At 43.2% G+C, this 19,392-nt stretch overlaps 2 protein-coding genes across 3 annotated transcripts in view; both read right to left on the reverse strand.

Moving 5' to 3' along the window:
- chchd6a (coiled-coil-helix-coiled-coil-helix domain containing 6a) overlaps nucleotides 1-13,888 on the reverse strand; it is a 70,587-nt gene extending 56,699 nt beyond the window's left edge. For both annotated transcript variants that reach the window (XM_012820869.3, XM_031566760.1), the window contains exons 1-4: nucleotides 13,626-13,888; nucleotides 12,248-12,338; nucleotides 11,897-12,011; nucleotides 11,061-11,205 (exon numbers count right to left, since the gene is read on the reverse strand). In XM_012820869.3, coding sequence (XP_012676323.1) covers nucleotides 11,061-11,205; nucleotides 11,897-12,011; nucleotides 12,248-12,338; nucleotides 13,626-13,709 — 435 coding nt within the window. In that variant the 5' untranslated portion in view covers nucleotides 13,710-13,888. The remainder of the gene's footprint in view (nucleotides 1-11,060; nucleotides 11,206-11,896; nucleotides 12,012-12,247; nucleotides 12,339-13,625) is intronic.
- Nucleotides 13,889-14,099: 211 nt separating this feature from the next.
- LOC105894240 (matrix metalloproteinase-19-like) lies at nucleotides 14,100-18,749 on the reverse strand. The gene is made up of 8 exons (XM_031566762.2): nucleotides 18,419-18,749; nucleotides 18,155-18,285; nucleotides 16,242-16,454; nucleotides 15,589-15,834; nucleotides 15,337-15,432; nucleotides 15,026-15,190; nucleotides 14,759-14,886; nucleotides 14,100-14,669 (listed from the first exon to the last, which is right to left on the reverse strand). The coding sequence occupies exons 2-8, from the start codon at nucleotides 18,222-18,224 to the stop codon at nucleotides 14,433-14,435; spliced, it is 1,155 nt and encodes a 384-aa protein (XP_031422622.1). The 5' UTR covers nucleotides 18,225-18,285; nucleotides 18,419-18,749; the 3' UTR covers nucleotides 14,100-14,432.
- Between the last annotated feature and the right edge of the window lie 643 nt (nucleotides 18,750-19,392).

Here is a 19,392-nt window from a genome sequence, read left to right on the forward strand (position 1 = left end):
CTTCTCTTGTAGGTCTGTAGGGAGAGGTGCTCTGATGATGCGGTACTGCTGTCACAGGCTGTACAGTTCCCATACCAAGTGATGATGCTGTCAGGACACACAGCTGATGGGTGCTGATGCTCTGAACTTCCTCAGCTGACGTAGGAAGTACAGTCTTTGCCTTGATTTCTTCAGTGTGTGCTGGGTGTTCACAGTCCATGTTAGATCGTCAGTAAGGTGTATTCCCAGGTATGTCAAACTTGATCTAAATGACTTAACATAAGCATAACATTATCGTATATTTGCCTCATTGTTCTTCTTGGACGCGGCTACGTATACAGCACTATTTAGAATCCATTTAGCCCACTTTTGAGGATGTTCGGGTGTTTTCCTCTTGATCGGTAACGTTGAATCTAACCACGGGAGCCGCCATCTTGCCATTCTGTTGACAAAAAGCAGCTACCTCATTGGTGTAGAACGATCACGTGTCGAAAAGTGCCAGCACTCGCGACCAAGATCCTATTACGCTCTGAAGAAACTAGTTCGGCATAAAACATAGACGCACCAAAAATTGACTGGAAAGTCAGCGACGAACTTTTTTTTGGTAGTTAAGCACGACTCGTTCTTTTTTATGAGCTAAAGATTGTGTAGATGCGCGACTGTGGAGCGGGTTGAAACGAAAACAGTGTTCACCTTACGGCCTACAATACGCCACAGTGTTTCAGCCTCAGAGTGCAGAAAGACAATCACACTTTCCAACATCTACAGACTACAAAACAAGCCCACGTTCAGTCAATCCACAACATGCCAGCAACTTTCAAGTAAGTCCTTGGCAAAAGCAAGCATGCTTTAACTAAAGACTTCCTTATTGTTCTAAAACTCACACAGAACAACACAAGTAAACAAAAAAGACAAGCGCCTCAACCTTGAAGATGAGAACAGGAGATAGCAACCAAAACATCCGTAATTTGGCTTCTAATGTGCTCTTGCCTCCCATTTTACCTGCATCACGATGGATCAGAGATGACAGAGATTTGGGCAGCGAGCTCACAGCGGATAGAAATCTTCCCTCTCTCCTGCTTGCAGTCAACTGCTTGGCAATTACAGGCTCTTGGGCCCGGCGTGAGCGCGGCGAGCTGAGCCTTAATGGTTTTACATGCAGAAAGATGTCAGCTCTGAGATTACATTTACTGATAAGGCCCAGTTATCACCAGGCTGCAGCTCACTCTCGCCGGCTCCTCTGATGAAGTGGAGGAGAGGGCTGAAGAGAGGTGGAAAGGTAAGGTGCCATCAGCCTGATCCCCTGAGTAAGATCCCATTAAAAAGGAGAGAAAAACACACAATCTTTCACAGCAGTTGGAAACATGGGTAAAGTCCAAATCCAGAAAGTCATTGAAGATGAGTGAGTTTGTTTTAAGGGACTAAAGGGGTTCAACAGGCTGAGGGAGGCTATGAAAGGTGTGCCTGATACACGGAAGTACCCATGCGTATCCTTGTCTACGGAGCCTCTGCAGTAAAGAACATATAAATCACTACAGCTACATCCACAAACCAGGCTGGCCAAAAGTCTGGGCAAGAGACTACAGCACCCACAACACACATACATCCATTCCTCAGACCTTAAAGACAATACATGAAAACATAAGAGTGATGCTGAGTAAAGTGCTCAGAGCTCTCAGAAGAGAGGAAGTCGTGTAAGGGACACTTCAAGAAGAAGTTAAGCAGTCATCTACAGTTCAGTTCATGTCCAAGCTGCACAACTGTCTATGCGCATTATCCAGACCAGCTTGAGAGACAAGTAAGCTCTGAACAATTGCCTTCAAAATCACCCCGTGAATTTCCATTAAAAAAATAGATATGGCACATAAACACTAACGGCACAAGAACAAACAGCCAATGTAATGCTTGCCAGGTGTGAAAAGCTAGACCGACAAAATGGTTAATAGGGTTTTCTCCGAAACCCAACCAAAAGTGCTCTCTTTCAGGGTGAAGGTGGATCGGCTGTGGCTCATTGCCAGGGCTGCTGAAGCGCTTTGCCGTACTTCTTCTCTAGGCTGAGGGCATCATTCCAGGGCTGCCAGCGGACCGCTGGGGCATCTTCAGTGGCAGCGCACACAGCTGCTGGGATCCTCAATAAGACCAGCGCTACAACAGGAGCAGTGAGTGTGTGCGAGTGAGATTACTCTGGGCAAGGAGCGATGAAATGAGCAGTGTGTGAGTCAGTCCCAGTATGACTCAAGCCCCGGGTATACGGTATGTGCTTTATGTACACCTCATCTTCTGTACAGTGTTTCTGCACACGTCACAGAGGCAATTTGTTTCATAGAATGTTTCCCTTTACAGAAACAAAGTCTTAACAGCGAGGTTCTTCATGTTTTGGGTGTCCTTAACGTATGCGTTTTGCTCGGTCTCTCGCTCACTCTTTCTCTGCCTTACCCCTAGAGGATGGGCTTGCAAACGAAGTGCATTTGTTCTCTACCATTATAACATTTGTTGACAGCTCCTAAAGCAAAGATGCACAGAATGATCACAGGAGAAGATAGCAAAAGCCAATCACAAAAGCACAAGTTCAGCCACATCAATCTCTTTCTGCCATCTAGTGAAAGAAAGAAGAACTACAGACCACTAAAAGCTTCAATTTCAAGAGGCTCAATTCACCTGTGTTGTAAAAGAAATAGGATATGGTCTTGTTTTAGAATTCAGCTTAGGTTTCACATAGGCCAATAATAATTAACCAAATAATGAAAGCAAGACCAAAAAGATTCCCAAAGTGCCATGATACCAGTGGTGTGATTAGGTATGATTTCCACACATCTTTTGTCCATGAGTATCTCATGCATTCTATTCCCCGTTGTTTCTTCCATTTACACACATAGTACCTGACACAGACACCCAAACTAAAGGCACATGTGAATGTATACAGTCTGCAGCGGATGTGGAATAGAATAGAACAGAATGCATCGGATGTGGAATAGAATAGAATAGAATGCATCGGCGAGCACAAAGATCCATGAATGGCCTTGGCCTCCGTTTCCAAGGCTGAAAGCGCGTAATGAAAAGAGCGTTTTAATTACACAGCAGGAGATGGGCGGAGGGGTGGGGGGGCGTTGGGGGGTTGGTGGTTGGTAGGGGTGATAAGTGCCATATGCAAATGTGACTTATCACCTATTGCTGCCGACAGCCTGCAAAATTACATTAATGCATTTTAAAGGGGAAGGGAAAGAGATGGGGAGAGGTTGGTCCCGTTCTCCCTCCTTCTATCTCATTCTTCCTCCTCTTTATTCCCGCTCCGCTCACATTCTGAAATGTATCTGCCAAAGAGCAGCGTCTAACAATGAGCATTCACAGGGGCCAGAGGAGATAGGGAAGAGAGGACGCGTGAGAGATGGAGCAAAAGGGGAAAAAAAGAGACAGAGTTTAGCAAGAGAAGAAAGCTATCTCTCATAGGAAGGGAGAGGGGCCAGACAGTCAATTTGCAAAATGCTTTGCGGACTTGGATGCATCAAAGGGTTGCCTTGTGATTGCCTTAACAGCCTTTTTAATTTTTTGATATGGCTGAAATAGGCCATGGCGTCACATGATGTGTACTGGTGGCTCATAAGGACACAGGTAGGGTCCTAATGGAAGGAAATGGACAAGGTAAGGCCACTCTCCAGCCAGCATCTCACCACTGGAAGACTCAGCTATTACAGAAAGACATGAAGAGTGCTCTTCAAAATATGTTACTGTCTATTGGGATAGTTATTAGTTCACTGTGTTTTTCCTTGATTAGGTACAAAATGCACTCTGTGTTCATAATTACATTTGTTTGCAAATGTTTGTGGGCCAAAATGCCCCATACATGGTGCCACAAGGATTTGTCTAGGGCTGTTTGTTTATTTCTAGCAATAATAACAATAATAATAATTACAACAATAAGAAGTCACAGCTCTCTGATCTTAATTATATTCCTTCACAGCTCACATGCACATGCAAATGCTCTCACAGCTGACACAAGAAATGCAGGTAGAGAGCAAACACAACCACCCCACACATCCATCTTAAACATCCACCCCACCATCCATCTTAAACATCCATCTTAAACATCCACCCCACCATCCATCTTAAACATCCATCTTAAACATCCACCCCACCATCCATCTTAAACATCCACCCCCACCATCCATCTTAAACATCCACCCCACCATCCATCTTAAACATCCACCTTAAACATCCACCCCCACCATCCACCTTAAACATCCACCCCCACCATCCATCTTACACATCCATCTTAAACATCCACCCCACCATCCATCTTAAACATCCATCTTAAACATCCACCCCCACCATCCACCCCCACCATCCATCTTAAACATCCATCTTAAACATCCACCCCACCATCCATCTTAAACATCCATCTTAAACATCCATCTTAAACATCCACCCCACCATCCACCTTAAACATCCACCCCACCATCCATCTTAAACATCCACCCCACCATCCACCTTAAACATCCACCCCACCATCCATCTTAAACATCCATCTTAAACATCCACCCCACCATCCATCTTAAACATCCATCTTAAACATCCACCCCACCATCCATCTTAAACATCCATCTTAAACATCCATCTTAAACATCCACCCCACCATCCATCTTAAACATCCACCCCCACCATCCACCTTAAACATCCACCCCCACCATCCATCTTAAACATCCATCTTAAACATCCACCCCACCATCCATGTTAAATCTGGTTTGGTTTTCTGTCTTGGCCAATATCACTCACCAGAATGAGCCTCTGGACTGACACTGTGTGTAAAACTGTGGCTGACAAAAAAAATAAGTGCCTTCTCTGTTCTTGGCTTACTGCTGCCAATTATAAATGTTCTGAGTGGTAAGGAAAAAGAGGGGTCCACCAGTCAGATATAGGACCCCATACCCTTATTGTCATCATCTTAACTAGTTATCATGTTTCGCTTTTACCCCTGAACCTATACCTTTGCTTTAGGAGTAGATGTGTGAGTGCACCCACGCATGAACTGTGTGGTACTGAGGCAGACAAGGACAGGGTCTTTAGACTGTTAAGGCAGCACGGACGAATGAAAAGAAGAGAAGGACAGGGCCTTTAGACTGTTAAGGCAGCACGGACGAATGAAAAGAAGAGAAGGAAGAGGGACGACAGAAACAGAGAGTGCACAGGCGTAGTAATTACCACCTGAGCATTGCAATTCGTCACATTTTCTCTGGAAATTTCTATTAACACAATCATATGTCTGCAGACAGATAAGACCAACTCCAAGTCCGAACACATATTTGTGTGTCTGAGTGTGGATGTGTGAGTGTATGTATGGACATGCATGAGTGTGTGTGTGTGTGTGTGTGTGTGTGTGTGTGTGTGCGTGTGTGCGTGCGCGCATGTGTCGTAATACCCCTGGGTAACTCTTTGGGTGCAATCCGCCGCTCCTCCAGAGCAGATAAGGCGGTCCCTGGAGGGTGAAGAGGTGCAGAGGGAGAGGATAGCGGATCAAAGAAGTCATTTTGTGTCGATCAGAATGGTCCGAATGCAATTTCCATGTTGAGGGCTCCACTTGACAATGACCTTGCCTGCCTGAAGGGCCTGATTTTAAGGCACCCGTTAAAACTATTTAATTAAAAAAGATAAGACTGTAGTTTATTAATTTTTAAACTTAAGCTCCACTGTCTCTGCTGCATATGAAATAGTATGCATATGTTTGTCATAAAATGTCCTGAAGAAGCGTATGACCATTAGATCATGGACTAGCATGACTTAATATCTTTGTTTGACAGACAGCAACGCCAGTGCTGAATATATAAAACAAGTAATTAACGGTACGTGTCCACGGCACAAATGACATGCGTTAAATCGCTATGCGTAAAGTCGCATGGGGGGCGTGGTCAGGAAAATCATGTTTGGCTGTAGCAAAGTTGGGCTTTGGTAGGGATAGCTAGGTGGGCTTTGCTTTTTAGCGCTCGCGGTTATGTTGGAAGCACCCACAGTTTTGTGCTGTCAATAAAGTCATCATTAAATACATGATTAGATACTCAAACTCCGCGTAGTGACTGAGATCGCTAATATTGGATTGGGTCATTCGTCCCAAAATGTGCTCATGTGCAAAGTAAACAATCAATTAAACGTTATAAGTAACTTATTAGCAGCTAGCCACTATGTGTTCCAATGGGTTTTCGGTTAAAGTGTTAGCGGCAAGCTAGTCCGCGAGTCCAGAGCTTGAGTTCAAGACCTACAATATTCTGTTTGACCTCACAGCATTCGTGTAGCATATAAACAACAAACCGAGTCGATTAGACATATACAAAGTCCTGTAAAAGAGGACGTGTCCGGGTAAAAGAGGACGTCTGGTCACCCTAGTTATAGGTAACTTATTAGCAGCTAGCTAGCCACTATGTGTTCCAATGGGTTTTTGGTTAAAGTGTTAGCGGCAAGCTAACAGTAATAGTCGAGAGCTTGAGTTCAAGACCTACAATATTCTGTTTGACCTCACAGCATTCGTGTAGCATATAAACAACAAACCGAGTCGATTAGACATATAAAAAGTCCTGTAGATAACCTTTATTCACATAAAATATTTCCCAGTAACAGAGTCCCGAGACGCCGCCATCTTGTTTCGATATTTTTGATTACTCCCGCCCCTATGAACTACGTTGGCTTCCAAATAACACACACGCCGAACTGATTGGCTCTCAGCATGCAGCAAATCGCACTCATTTGCATAAAGTTAAAGCAAGCCCAACTTTTTGCAGGCAGCAGACACGATTTTTTCCTCAGTATGCAGCAAATCGCATCCATTCTATCCCAATGAGAGCAGCACGATATCGCATGCCGTGGACACGTACCGTAAGACTTAACATGCACAGTATTTCTTTGTCTCCCCCTACTGTTTGGAAAAGTCACAGGCAAAAAGAAATATAATTCAAGATTGCATGAACACATGCCTGCGTTGTACTGATTGTTGTACTCATATAACCTTTGTGACTGACCTTCGTGCAACCACATCAATCTGGTACTCAAAGTCAAAAAAACACAGAGCACAGTGATAATATCACAGACACTCACAAGCTCATATTTGACAAGTTTTAACCAAAGCAAACCCTACTGCCCTCCTAAACTGTATATTTTCTAAAAGGTAAGTCATTTTGACAAGAACAGTCTATTCTACAATTTTGGCATGGAAATATTAAGGCATTTGTCAGAAAGCTAGGAAGGAAACGCAAAGTTAAGGCAAGTCAAAACAACAGGTTGAAATAGAAAGGCTGACTCGAGAGAGGAGGCAGTTGAAGAAGCAATGGAAACAAGCGAATATTGAAGAGAGAGAAGGTATTAGTGTACTGCTAAAAGAGGAGGACAAAGGTAGAGGAGTAGACTGGCTATGTCAGGGAGGGCGTGGCTCCTTAGACGGACGGAAGGAAGAAGAAAGAACAAGCTTGGGCTGCATTCTACAGGTATCCATTTAAGTTTGTGAAGTCTTTATTCATTCTACAGGTATCCATTTAAGTGTGTGAAGTCTTTTCATTCTACAGGGATCCAGGGATTGACTACTGCAACGCCCTCCTAACGGGCCTGCCGGCTTGTGTGGTGAAACCACTACAGCTGATCCAGAACGCGGCGGCGCGTCTGGTGTTCAACCAACCGAAAAGGGCACACGTCACCCCGCTACTCATTGAGCTCCACTGGCTGCCAGTAGCTGCTCGCATTAAGTTCAAGTCACTTATGCTTGCCTACAGAGTGCTTGCTGGTTCTGCTCCCACCTACCTAAATGCTCTTGTAAGGGCAAAGGTTACACCCAGGACGCTGCGCTCGTCTAGTGAGCGTCGTTTGGCACTGCCGTCTGTGCAAGCACGGCAATCCAGACTATTCTCATTTGTAGTTCCACGTTGGTGGAACAAACTGCCTAGTACTACCAGAGCAGGGGCGTCCCTCTCTACCTTCAAGAAGCTTTTGAAGACCCAACTCTTCAGAGAGCACCTCCCCTCCTAACTGGCACCTGACTAGCGCTTAACTTGCACTTCAGCAGTTACATTCCTGCACTTCTTTTTCCTTTTTTCTAGGTCGTTGTTTTCTAATTCTAATACTAAACTAAGTATTTATTGTTACACCATGCTTTTTATTGCTCTTAGCTTGACTGTTCTCTCCCTTGTACGTCGCTTTGGACAAAAGCGTCTGCTAAATGACTAAATGTAAATGTAAATTTAAGTTTGTGAAGTCTTTATTCATTCTACAGGTATCCATTTAAGTTTGTGAAGTCTTTATTCATTCTACAGGTATCCATTTAAGTTTGTGAAGTCTTTATTCATTCAACAGGTATCCATTTAAGTTTGTGAAGTCTTTATTCATTCAACAGGTATCCATTTAAGTTTGTGAAGTCTTTATTCACTCAAGAGAAAACTGGAAGTTTGAGAGTTGAAAGAAAGGACCCCGGATCTTAATCTGGTACACACTGACAATCAGAGGCATGTGGGTCTTGTGTTACCGGCAGACATTCCTCCAGTTGGAGATGGATGATGGACCGCTCCAGTTCACCATTGGATAATGGCCCGCTCAGGTGGACAGAGGTGCAAGAGCTTGTGTGTTGTGCAAGGGCTGCATCGGCTTCTGGTCCTAATGGGGTACCTTGTTGTGTGCATAAAGGATCACCTCATGTTTGGAAATATCTATGGAAGCTCATGGTGATTGAATGGAAAACGGGAACAATTGTTACAGGTGTGAACAATGACAGATGTTATTTTCATTCCGAAGAAGAAGAGAGCTTTGATGATAGGCCACTTTCGACCTATCAGTCTTTTTAATGTGGAAGGAAAGATCTTCTTTAATGTGGTAGCAAGGAGGTTGGTCTCCTATCTGAAGGCAAATAGTTTGACAGATATTTCTGTGCAGAAATCAGGAATATGGTATTTTTGCATAGAGTCCATTGTTAAAGCCATCAATACCATTAATAAGAACTTCTTGCCTGGTAAATAAAGATTCTGTTGTTTGCAGTTTGGGCCTTTGCCATGCATAAGGTGGCCCTTTGACTGTGAATGAAGTTACTAATTAGGTAGAGAAATTTGAGAGAATCATGAGTAAGGCAGTTAGAAAATGGCTTGGGGTGCCATGTTGTCTCAGTATTGTAGCATTCAGCAGTCAAGAACACTGCTCCAATAGATGATATGGAAGTGGTCCACGAGAAGTGGTTTAACATGCACAAGGCTCATTAAAGAATAGGGATATCATTGGGCAGGTACAAAGAAAACGAAGGGTTTGGGCTAGGTGACAATTGGAAAGCATGGGGTAAAGCTCGGTACCAAAAGGAGGCAGATGGTAACCAGCTTTGTTTGCAAGCAGGACGAAAAGATGAGCAGCAGCAGCCTCCAAAAGGTCAATGGATGAACTGGCAAAATGTTGAGAAAAGGGCCACATTAAATCGCTTGACATTCATTGTTGAAGCTACTTATGATGTCCACCCAACTATGCAGAACCTTAGTCAGTGGGTGGGTGAAGATGGAAGCTGCAACTTGTGTATGGGTGTTGCCTCATTAAAACGTATTCTGTCTGGGTGTAAAACTAGCTTGACCCAGGGTCGCTACAGGTGGAGACATAATAAGGTTTTAAAATGTTTGTTGGAGAATGAACGAGTTAAAGTTAACTCTTTGCTGGTAAATGACAGGGACAGTAACATTTATTTTGCACAAGAGGGGTGGAAGAGTGGACACCAAGCATGTACAAACAGTACTGGCCAATGGGATTAAGCACAGGATTGGAGATGTCAAGTTCCACAGACATGGTGTTGTTTTCTGAGTGTGAGCATATTGTTTACTTTACTGAGTTAACGATTCCCTTTGAAGATGCTGTTGAGAAAGCATTTGACAGGAAGTAGCTGAAGTACACGGGACTGGTTGCACAAGTTAGGGAACAAGGTTGGCAAGCTCACACAAGACCAGTAGAGCTTAAAAGGAGTTGTCTGAGGCTGCTGAAAAAGCGTTTTGGGTGAGGTGCTCACAGACTTCTTGGGGACATGTGAATTAACCTGTATTACATGAAGAAGCCTGTTGTCACAAGATGTTCTGGAAGTTGGCATGCTGGCATACTTTGACATACTTTGCCAGATCATCCGGATTTTTGCATACCTAGAGCCTGCATCAACGGAGCATGGGTGTAACTGAAGTATACTTAGTATTAGCACTCAATCTATATGGCTGAAGGTGACGTACTTAGAGCCACCACCAAATGGGCCGAAGTATAGCTGAAGGGGAAGTCTCTTATGCTTGGGTGTATCTTGTAATGCTTGGGTGTATCTTGAGGTGTATCTGTTGCAGTCTCTCTGGTATTGAAATGTGTCCAAATGGGGGGGGCGGGGCACACACCAGACACCTTTGTTCTAGAGAATTTGTGGGCCTAATTCTACGAAACACTGACAAAAGAAGGTGCCTGCTTGACAACCCCAGTAAAACGACACACACCAGACACCTTTGTTCTAGAGAATTTGTGGGCCTAATTCTACGAAACACTGACAAAAGAAGGTGCCTGCTTGACAACCCCAGTGAAATGCTCACAAAGGCATCTTTGGTGTTATTGTTGTTAAGTATCGGTATGATTGGTTGTTGTGAGCTCTGTTCTTCTAATACTTGGGCTAGGTTGTTGGGTGGGAGGACTTGCACTTGACAGTGAGATGTTTGGCTCCTGTGGGAAGTCCCCAACCAATAGCATGAGGAATTTAACATATTTTCCTGTGTGTAACTAAAACTAGATTGCAACTGTAAAATATATAATTAAGTGTTTCTCTGTCACCTTGCAGCTCCTTGACACTTTCTCCTCTTAGATGTCTGAGCTACACAGTGACTGTAGGAATAACAGCTGTCTGGCATATCTATGATTAGTGTCAGTGAGAGATGTAAATCTGAGCGAGCCAAGTCAAGTGTAGCTCCAACAGATATGGAGAAACAGTGTCAGTTGAAGCAAGCCTTGAAGGGACGACAGAGAGGGTGTCACCTTGACTGAAGCAGCAGTGAGAAGTGGATCACATATTAGAGTTACAAAATGATTTGTGTGTGTGTGTGTGTGTGTGTAGTCTGTGCATGACTCACCAGCAGTTGGGATTTGTCTGCCTCCTGGCGGGTCTGTGCCCTCTCCCGCTGCATGGCTCGGCTCAGGTCCTGCTGGCTGGCCTCCCTCTCTCGGCGGGCGATGCGGGCCAGCTCCTCCTGAATGATGCTCTGCTGACGCTCATACCTGTCCAGCATGGGTACATGATCAGAGGCAGCTCAGACGATGAACATCTACTCTAATCAACAGAAACTCAGCATGCTTCCCAGATTATATGTCAGCCAAGCTCAAAAGTCATGCAAAAGAAGTGAACCGCACAGCATTCTCTCTGTGTTCTCCATACATGGATCTTGTGTTGTGTTATTGATGTTTGTTTCATGTTGTGCTTATGGCATCACTGACAATACAGAGCTATGGAGATAGACTATGCTTTTCTTACATTTTTGTAGGGTGTTCCAACCCAAACAACAAAACTCTATAGTGCCTAGAGTCTAGACGGTTAGTGGAAAGAACAGGTGTGTTTATCTGTCCTCCACATGACCATATACTATAAAAATTCATTTGAAAATTATACCAAAAGTAGAAGCTCATAAAAATATACCTTTAAGAAGTGACACATTGTTGCATAGCGTTTCTTTAACATTTCTGTATATCCAATCAGTGAACAATCTACACAGATTCAAAAGACACGGCTGTGCATCTGTGCTCCATTAGTCCATTTTGTATGGACTGATGCGGTGATGAAATTGAAGCATCAAGACTGTCTAAAGACTTCTGTCCCTGGCCTTGTGTGAGCCAGGTTCTGACAGCAACTGAACTCTTACTCTTTAGAGCCAACTGGCAGCCCATTCACAGCCCACCCTCCAGCCCACTGTACCTCCTCTTCAGCTCCTCACTGGTGTCTGCAGCTGTGGGCCTAGATGTTGCCTGGGGCGGTGGTTTCGATTGTGACTGTGGCTGTTGCTTGGTTGGCGACTGAAGATTTGGCTCAGCTATGGAAAATGAATGTGAAGGGCAAGGTTACAGTTTCGGGCTAATGGCATCAAACAATTGCAAGAGGTATTTAACTGCTTAGCAATGGGTTCATTCATAGAACTGTGGCCAAAAAGCTGTTGGTTGATTGTGTTCCACCCTGGATTTCCTAACAGTTTATCATCATGGGAATGAACAAAGCCAAGACTACTGTCCCTTGATTAGGACATAGGCCCTCATCATGTTGGTGTCCTACCTGTGTTCTCTTTGTTGCCAAGTGTTGGTTTTGTCTGAGATTTGGGGATTTCATGTGCACCCCTCATTCTTTGGAGAACATCCTCTGAAAGCTTCAAAAGGTAGAGGAAAAAAATGTAAATCTTTATGACAATCTAAAAACTACAATCTACTTCAGCTTCAGGTGCTACATTCCTGATACTACAAGTGTTTAACCTGTAGAGGTCAGTATTGGATTACTTAAGACAAGTGTTCCTTGACAAGAACAGGTACATTAGTCAGGCCACACTAGATAAAACTAATATGGGAAAATAGATACACACAGACTGTGAGCCCCATCCTTTGCATCAAGCTGTGCCTCACCTATGGAGCCTCTACAGGTCTCCTGTATGACTAATGGAAACAGACACACGATAGACCTCATAGACAACGCACCGGCATAAGGTCAGATAGCGGACAGGGGAGATTATGAGGATAACCGTTACTGTCGGTTGAGGATTGGGTCAACATGGACAGCATATGTTAGTTTTAATATAGTCCAAAAATACCTGGCGTTGTCACTTTAATGTCCAAGGTCATTATCGCCTCCTGTGCCACTGATTTATCCTTAACCTTGTGCTTTCTCGTGTGAGGACGTGATACTAGTCAGAACCAGATCATATGAGTTGGTCGACATTGCCTCGTTATCGGTAGCAAAGTCATTATAGATTAATATCTTACTCCTATAGTCTACAGTCTCTGCTCATCGCCTAGACCCCCGTAATAAAGGCAGTTTCTCCTTCCACATGCTCTCCGGTCGTTTGCATTAGGCGGCACCACACACTAGTGCCTACTTTGGGTCTGTAGGCTACTGAGCTCCGATGGACGCCTGTCACCAATACTAATGACGTTCTGCTATATGTTTCTGTCACTGATAAGTCATGTGTCTAAGTCTGGTGCTACACAAACACTGTTTCCTAGTTTAAACAAAACCAAAGCACTGTCAGTTAGCTTCTTCAGCTTCTCGCAGCTTCTGATGTAACATGATTCCAAGATACCACTGGGTGGCTTTAATGACGGCTAATTTGGAATAACTAAATTAAGTCCGCAAACTATATTAAGGCCAAATCCCCAGAACGCATAGCAAAACGACACATGGGAGCTCCAACCAAAACAGCTAAGCTAACCTCAGTGACTGCTCATGTTTTCCATAAGTGATGACTCTGCCGGTTAAACCTCGCCCAGCTCATTTCAGGTAATGTCAACCCTTCGTGCTTTAAGAGACGGCACTGGTAAGAAAACCTCATACCTCATCACGAGCGCAAAACACGTTTCTGTTTTACTAACAGCCGTTCTCACATCACTTAGAAAAAGCGTTATACGACTGACAGCTAACGTGATGCCTAGCTTCGGATCCATACCTTCACTCCTCTCAAAATCCGGACCGCGTCCCCATCATCCAGGCCGAAAGACACTTTCCGTGTCGTACTTTCTGCAGATCCCATCCTCCGCTCCGTTAACAGACTGAAATAATCGCTGGGTGCAGAATATTGTTAAAGGCGACTCTTTAGTGAAGTATTGTTTTATTTATGGGTGATAACACAGCCTCTTCTTTGATAGCTTGGTCTCAGACGAGTCGGTTTGTCAGATGGTTCAGGCTAATGTCCTGTAGGGGATTGGTGGATCTAATTTTCACGACCCAATGAAAATTGATATTGTAGACCTACTGTATAGCACACTAGAGACTCATGGGAATTGTAGTCTTGTCTTTTCATCCTCTCACCGAAGACCTTGTCTGCTGTAGGCTACATATAGTTATGGCGCTATATAAATAAAATTGAATTGAATTGAATTGAATATAGGTGTATTTATTTAGCCTACTTCAATGTCATTTCCATGCTTTATGTTCAATTTTTTTTATTATTTTGTTACTGTCTGATGTAAAAGGTTACAAACAAAACCCATTCGAAACAGCTTATCCAAATGTTCATTAAAATACAATGGGTACAGTTTATTGTTGATGTCTACATAAAACATTTTTTTAAAGATGGACACCTTCAGCACAGTTCTGGGATGAAGATATGGTTTTGTAGAGTTCACATGTTTAAACACTGTGCATTGCTCAGTTTATTATTTTTTTTTTCATATAAGTTGGTGGACTTTTAAAATCACTAGTCTTCTTGAAACTCAAGTTGGTGGACTTTTAAAATCACTAGTCTTCTTGAAACTCAGTTGTCACACTGCATCCACCTCTCTTTCTTGCTTAGAGGATAGCCTTTGTCTATGGTGAGCCGAGCGTTTACACGCCAGTACTTATCCCCCTTGAACACGTAGATATGACCATTAGTCCAGGTGAGGGCAGCATCAGGGCGGGAAGGAAGGCCTTTGACAAGATGCGACAGAGCTTTGGGGTATGACTTGAGGTCCACAGAACCAAACTCATCCCACTGCCAGTACTCTGAGTCCTACAGAACACAAATATATACATAGCTACTCACTCCAAACCAGTGACAAACGTACTAATAAATGCCATTGAAAAAGACATGGACCTCACCTTAATAAACAGCAGTCTCTTATTGATGTTGAGGTAGAAAGCACAGTCAACATCGGAGGGAATGCCGGTCAGCTGTCTAGGAAATCCTCTGTCAAGCCGGAAGCCTGTGTATCTCCAGACTTTCCCACCTAGGTAACATAATGTGTGACAATATGTAACATACAGGCTGATGTACCATATCAAATGAAAAAGTTCAGTGGTGCTCAGTAGATTTAATAGAGGGTCACAGAGGTCAGGTATTGTCACATCATTAGTAAGGCACAACACCTTTTAGGAAATAGGATTTGTTGGTCCTGGATGAATGGACTGCTGCAGAGAGATCCCCAGGTAGACCCTTCCACAGAGAACTGATGCGAGTGGGTGCAGTATAACCCAAGGCAGTAACTGTCCACACATGCTGCCCACTGAACGCATATGTTTTGCCATAAGGCCCTGTTTCAAGACGAGAGAGAGCCAGACAGACAGACAGACAGACAGACAAGCTGAATATAACTTACACTAATTGAAATAATTGCATCATATAGAGATTCAGTAAGCACATGTGTGATTTCAGAGTGGGCCAGAGAAAACCAGCCAACCTAGCAGGATGGCATCCAGAGAAGCCTTGCAGGGATTGGGTGAACTGGAGACTGGTTTAGATTGGGATGGGACTCTTGGATTTGAGCTGGGTTTACCTGAAATGATGGGGAATTGGTTAACCTTCAAAAAAACTCTACATGCATCACAATTGCCTAAGACTTGCTGTTTTTGACCATGACCAACATTATTTTGACCATGACCAATGGATGTGTAATTACATGTGGCTTATATCTGACAATAACGTAACCGACCATATAGAGCTTGGATGCCAAGCACATCATCAGGGTGCAGCTTGAAGTCATCCCTGTAACCAGTGTACACCGGCCCCATGAGGGCGCTGCGATGCTGGGAGTGACCCAGCCCAAGGGCATGGCCAATCTCATGAGCTGCCACAATGCGGAGGTTAGCCCCACGTGATGATCCCTCGGTCCAGCGCTCTGAGATGTCAAAGTGCACCAGCCCTGAGTCTGGAGCCTCAGCGTGTGCCAGGACACCTCCTATGACACATGACAAACATATAGACACTCAGACCACACACACTGTACTTAGAATCATTAGGAGTTTGACATAGCTATATACATGTATAATCTCCAACATATATACTCAATCAATTCAGCATCAAAAACATCACATTGTGTCTGGTACAGAGAGAAGACTTGGCAGTCTGCTGGGCCTGTGGGTTAGTCCATCTAGACTTTGAATGTGAATGTCAACTCAGGTGACTGAATTAACAACGCACTCACATCCGGGTAGCTGGCAGTTCTTTCCTATGGTTATGGCACTTAGATAGCATGATGTGGCGTTTACATTCAACTTTTCTTAATGTAATTAGACATAAGACAGTAGACATACTGACACAACTGAAACTCTGCTTACGGGAGTCTATGTCTTAGCCCATTCTCACCTGGTCCATCAAAGGGCACTGGACATGTGCCATCCCTCTTGTGGAAGGAGATTTGGATGTTTGCAGGCCCCTGGGTCACTTCCTGAAACGTCAGAAGTGAGACGTCGCTCCAGTAACGGAATGCCCTCTGGATGGCAGCACGGGTTTTGGCCACACCCATATCGGGTGCGTAGTTGTAGATGCGATAGGTTAGCTTGTTCTTCTTCCAATGGCCTATTTAATTAAGTGCAGTTAAAAAATATATAATTAACACCATAATCACTTTAATAATAAGTGCAAGGCAATGCAAATGCATGTCATACTGGTAAAGATCACTGAATTGAATGAAAAATTGTAAGACTCTTTTTTTTTAATGAAATGTGTTATAATATTATTCCTGAATATTTTCGTTGTAAATTGGTTTGGTACATTAAGAATGTAAAAGTCCATATTCAAGAAGGCTTAGTAGAGCAAGTTATGGTTAACAGTGTAATACAATATTATAGTCATTCATCAGTGAGAAACAAAAAATGTATTCTATATAGAGCTGTGAAAAATAACGCGTTAATGATTATGATTAAATTACAGGATTAATTAGTTAATTTTTTTAACGCATTTAACGCATGCGCAAAATGAGCTTCCAAATATACCCACAATTCCGCCCAATCTGCATTAGTAGCCGCTGTAATGGGAAGTTCGTGTTTAAAAATAAAACAAAGATGGAACATTCAATAAAACCAAAGTGATATGCACACTCTGCGGGAAGACGTTATCGTTTCACCGTAGCAATAAGTACCACCTCAACGCGATGCATGCGTTGGTCGGCGAGGGGAGTTAAAGTGGAATGCGCCAAACCACCCTCACTGAACAACGTAGGCCCCTCATTAAGTGTGCCTGTGACAAGTTGATTAGCACAGTTGCCAAATGGATTGCTAAAAGTTGTAGACCGATTAATATTGTTGAGGACGAGGGGTTCACCGAAGTTGTGCGAATGGCAACGGGGGATTCGAGTATCAAAGCACCGCAAAGTCGCACAATAATGACAAAAATCCACGAGCTGTATGAAGCTGAAAAGAAAAAAAGGAAAATGACTTGGCTGCTACGAAACATCAGGCGCTGACAGGGGATCACTGGACTTCTGTGAGTAACGATAACTACCTGGGTGTAACTGCACATCTAATCACCGACGAATGGAAGTTAAAGTCGTTTACACTAACGTGCATGAAAACAGAAGAGCTCCACTTTGCAGAGGCATGTGCACAACAGTTCCAAACTGTTGCAAGCAATTGGGCAATTGAAGACAAAACGACCACTATAGGGATAGACAGTGCACGTAATATGATAGCCGCGGCTAGACTACTGTAAAAGGGCATTTAGAGGCATTAGATTGTGTCATGGTGTGGTTAATGGTTGTTTGACAAAAAAAAGAGAAAAATGTTCAAACATCCTATAAAAACAATGGCTAAGAAGCCCAAATCATTTCTGTTTGATTTACAAAGAAAAGAAAAATGTTTTATTCAACCATACAATGGCTAAGAAGCCCAAATTCTGTTTAGGATGAAGATTATATTAATGTTCCATATGGAATAGCAAAGATAACTGCTAAAGAACTGCTCAGTTGCAGCACCATTGTTTTTATGAATTAAAAAAAAGAAAACATGTTAAATGTATATATCTGTCTTTTGTCATGAATCTTTTTGTTCTCACAAAAATATACCGAGAAAATATGTGATTAATCATGATTAATCCACAGAAACCTGTGATTAATCTGATTAAAAATGTTAATCATTTCACAGCCTTAATTCTATAGCATTCTTTAAAAACTGTTTACTGCAAAATACTGCTTGATCTAGCATTAAGTGTAGTACCATTTCTTTTTCTGTTTAATTATTTCAAATTCAGGCCAGCCCTGGGGTTTAAGATGCACCTCTCACCTAAAAGGCGATATTTCAGGGTCCTGTTGTTGAAGGGGTCCTGTACTCCACAGCGGGGCTGCCGCATCATCTCCAGAGTAGCCTGGTCCAACTTGCCTGTGATTGGCAGCTCAGTGACCCTTTGGAAAGTCCTATTACACCAACATTTGAAAGAAATCTTAATGGCAGATCTTGATGCCAACACTAACTTAATATGCCTATGTTTGGTGTTTTCAAGATTGTCAGTGAGTGAGTGAATTGTGGGTTCATGCGAATGTGAGTTACCTCAAGGACTCACTCAGCTCCTCCAATTGTTGCCTGGGTGACTGCGAGTGCAAAAGCGTGGTGTGGAGGTAGCCATACTGCTTTAGGTAAGCCTAAACAAAGACAAAATGAAGGGATGGAGAGCAAAAGTTTGGATTCTTATAGATATACAGAGAATACCACAAAATATAGAGATAAGATAATTCATGTATTAGTCATGAGTGCCTAGTAGTCATGAGTGCCTAGTATTTTGTTGTGTTGTGAGTATAGATAACACACATGACCTCTGTGTGTTGGTTCTATGAGTGCACTGTGAATGCAGGCAACGTGTGTGCAGCTAACTCACCATAGCTTCTCTCAGGGCACTGAGATCCACAGCAGAGGCCAGAGTCATCATCAGCATCAGCACCGTCAATGGCCACTCCATTCTCTTTGTGTGAAGATAAACAGCTCTGGACAAAAATAACGTACTGATGGTCTCTTCAGCTCCTTACTGCTAAACTGTTTGCCTTGGAGATGGCGAATGGTTGTTTCTGTCGAGACTGGTCTGTGGTGTGTCTGGGTTAGTCCATAATGGAAAACTGTCCTGTCTCTTGTGTGTGGATTCCAGACGCTTTGTTTTCCTTCGGTTGCTTTTATATGGTGTGATGCCATCAAGGAGTGGGCACTGACCTCAACCACAGTAGTACCAATGAGAGGAGAATGTTACGCTGGGAGATTTAAGAGTCAGTCTGTTAAAGCCCACTCACAGTATCCTGGTCCACTGAAACGACCATGACGGAATGGAAATCCAGCTGTATATATGAGCTGTTCATATCAGTGACAGGCTCCATAAAATGAAATGTGTTGGAAAGTTTATAAATCCAATCTCTTAGAAATTTTGTAGCATCTAGAAAATACACTAACATATATAAAACATACCATAGCACATGGTGGACTGGCTCTACTCAGTACAGTATAAATTCTACAATAAACACTTTATTCCAATTCACATT

This window comes from Clupea harengus, chromosome 4 (genome assembly GCF_900700415.2).
Source record: "Clupea harengus chromosome 4, Ch_v2.0.2, whole genome shotgun sequence".
Lineage (NCBI taxonomy): Eukaryota > Metazoa > Chordata > Actinopteri > Clupeiformes > Clupeidae > Clupea > Clupea harengus.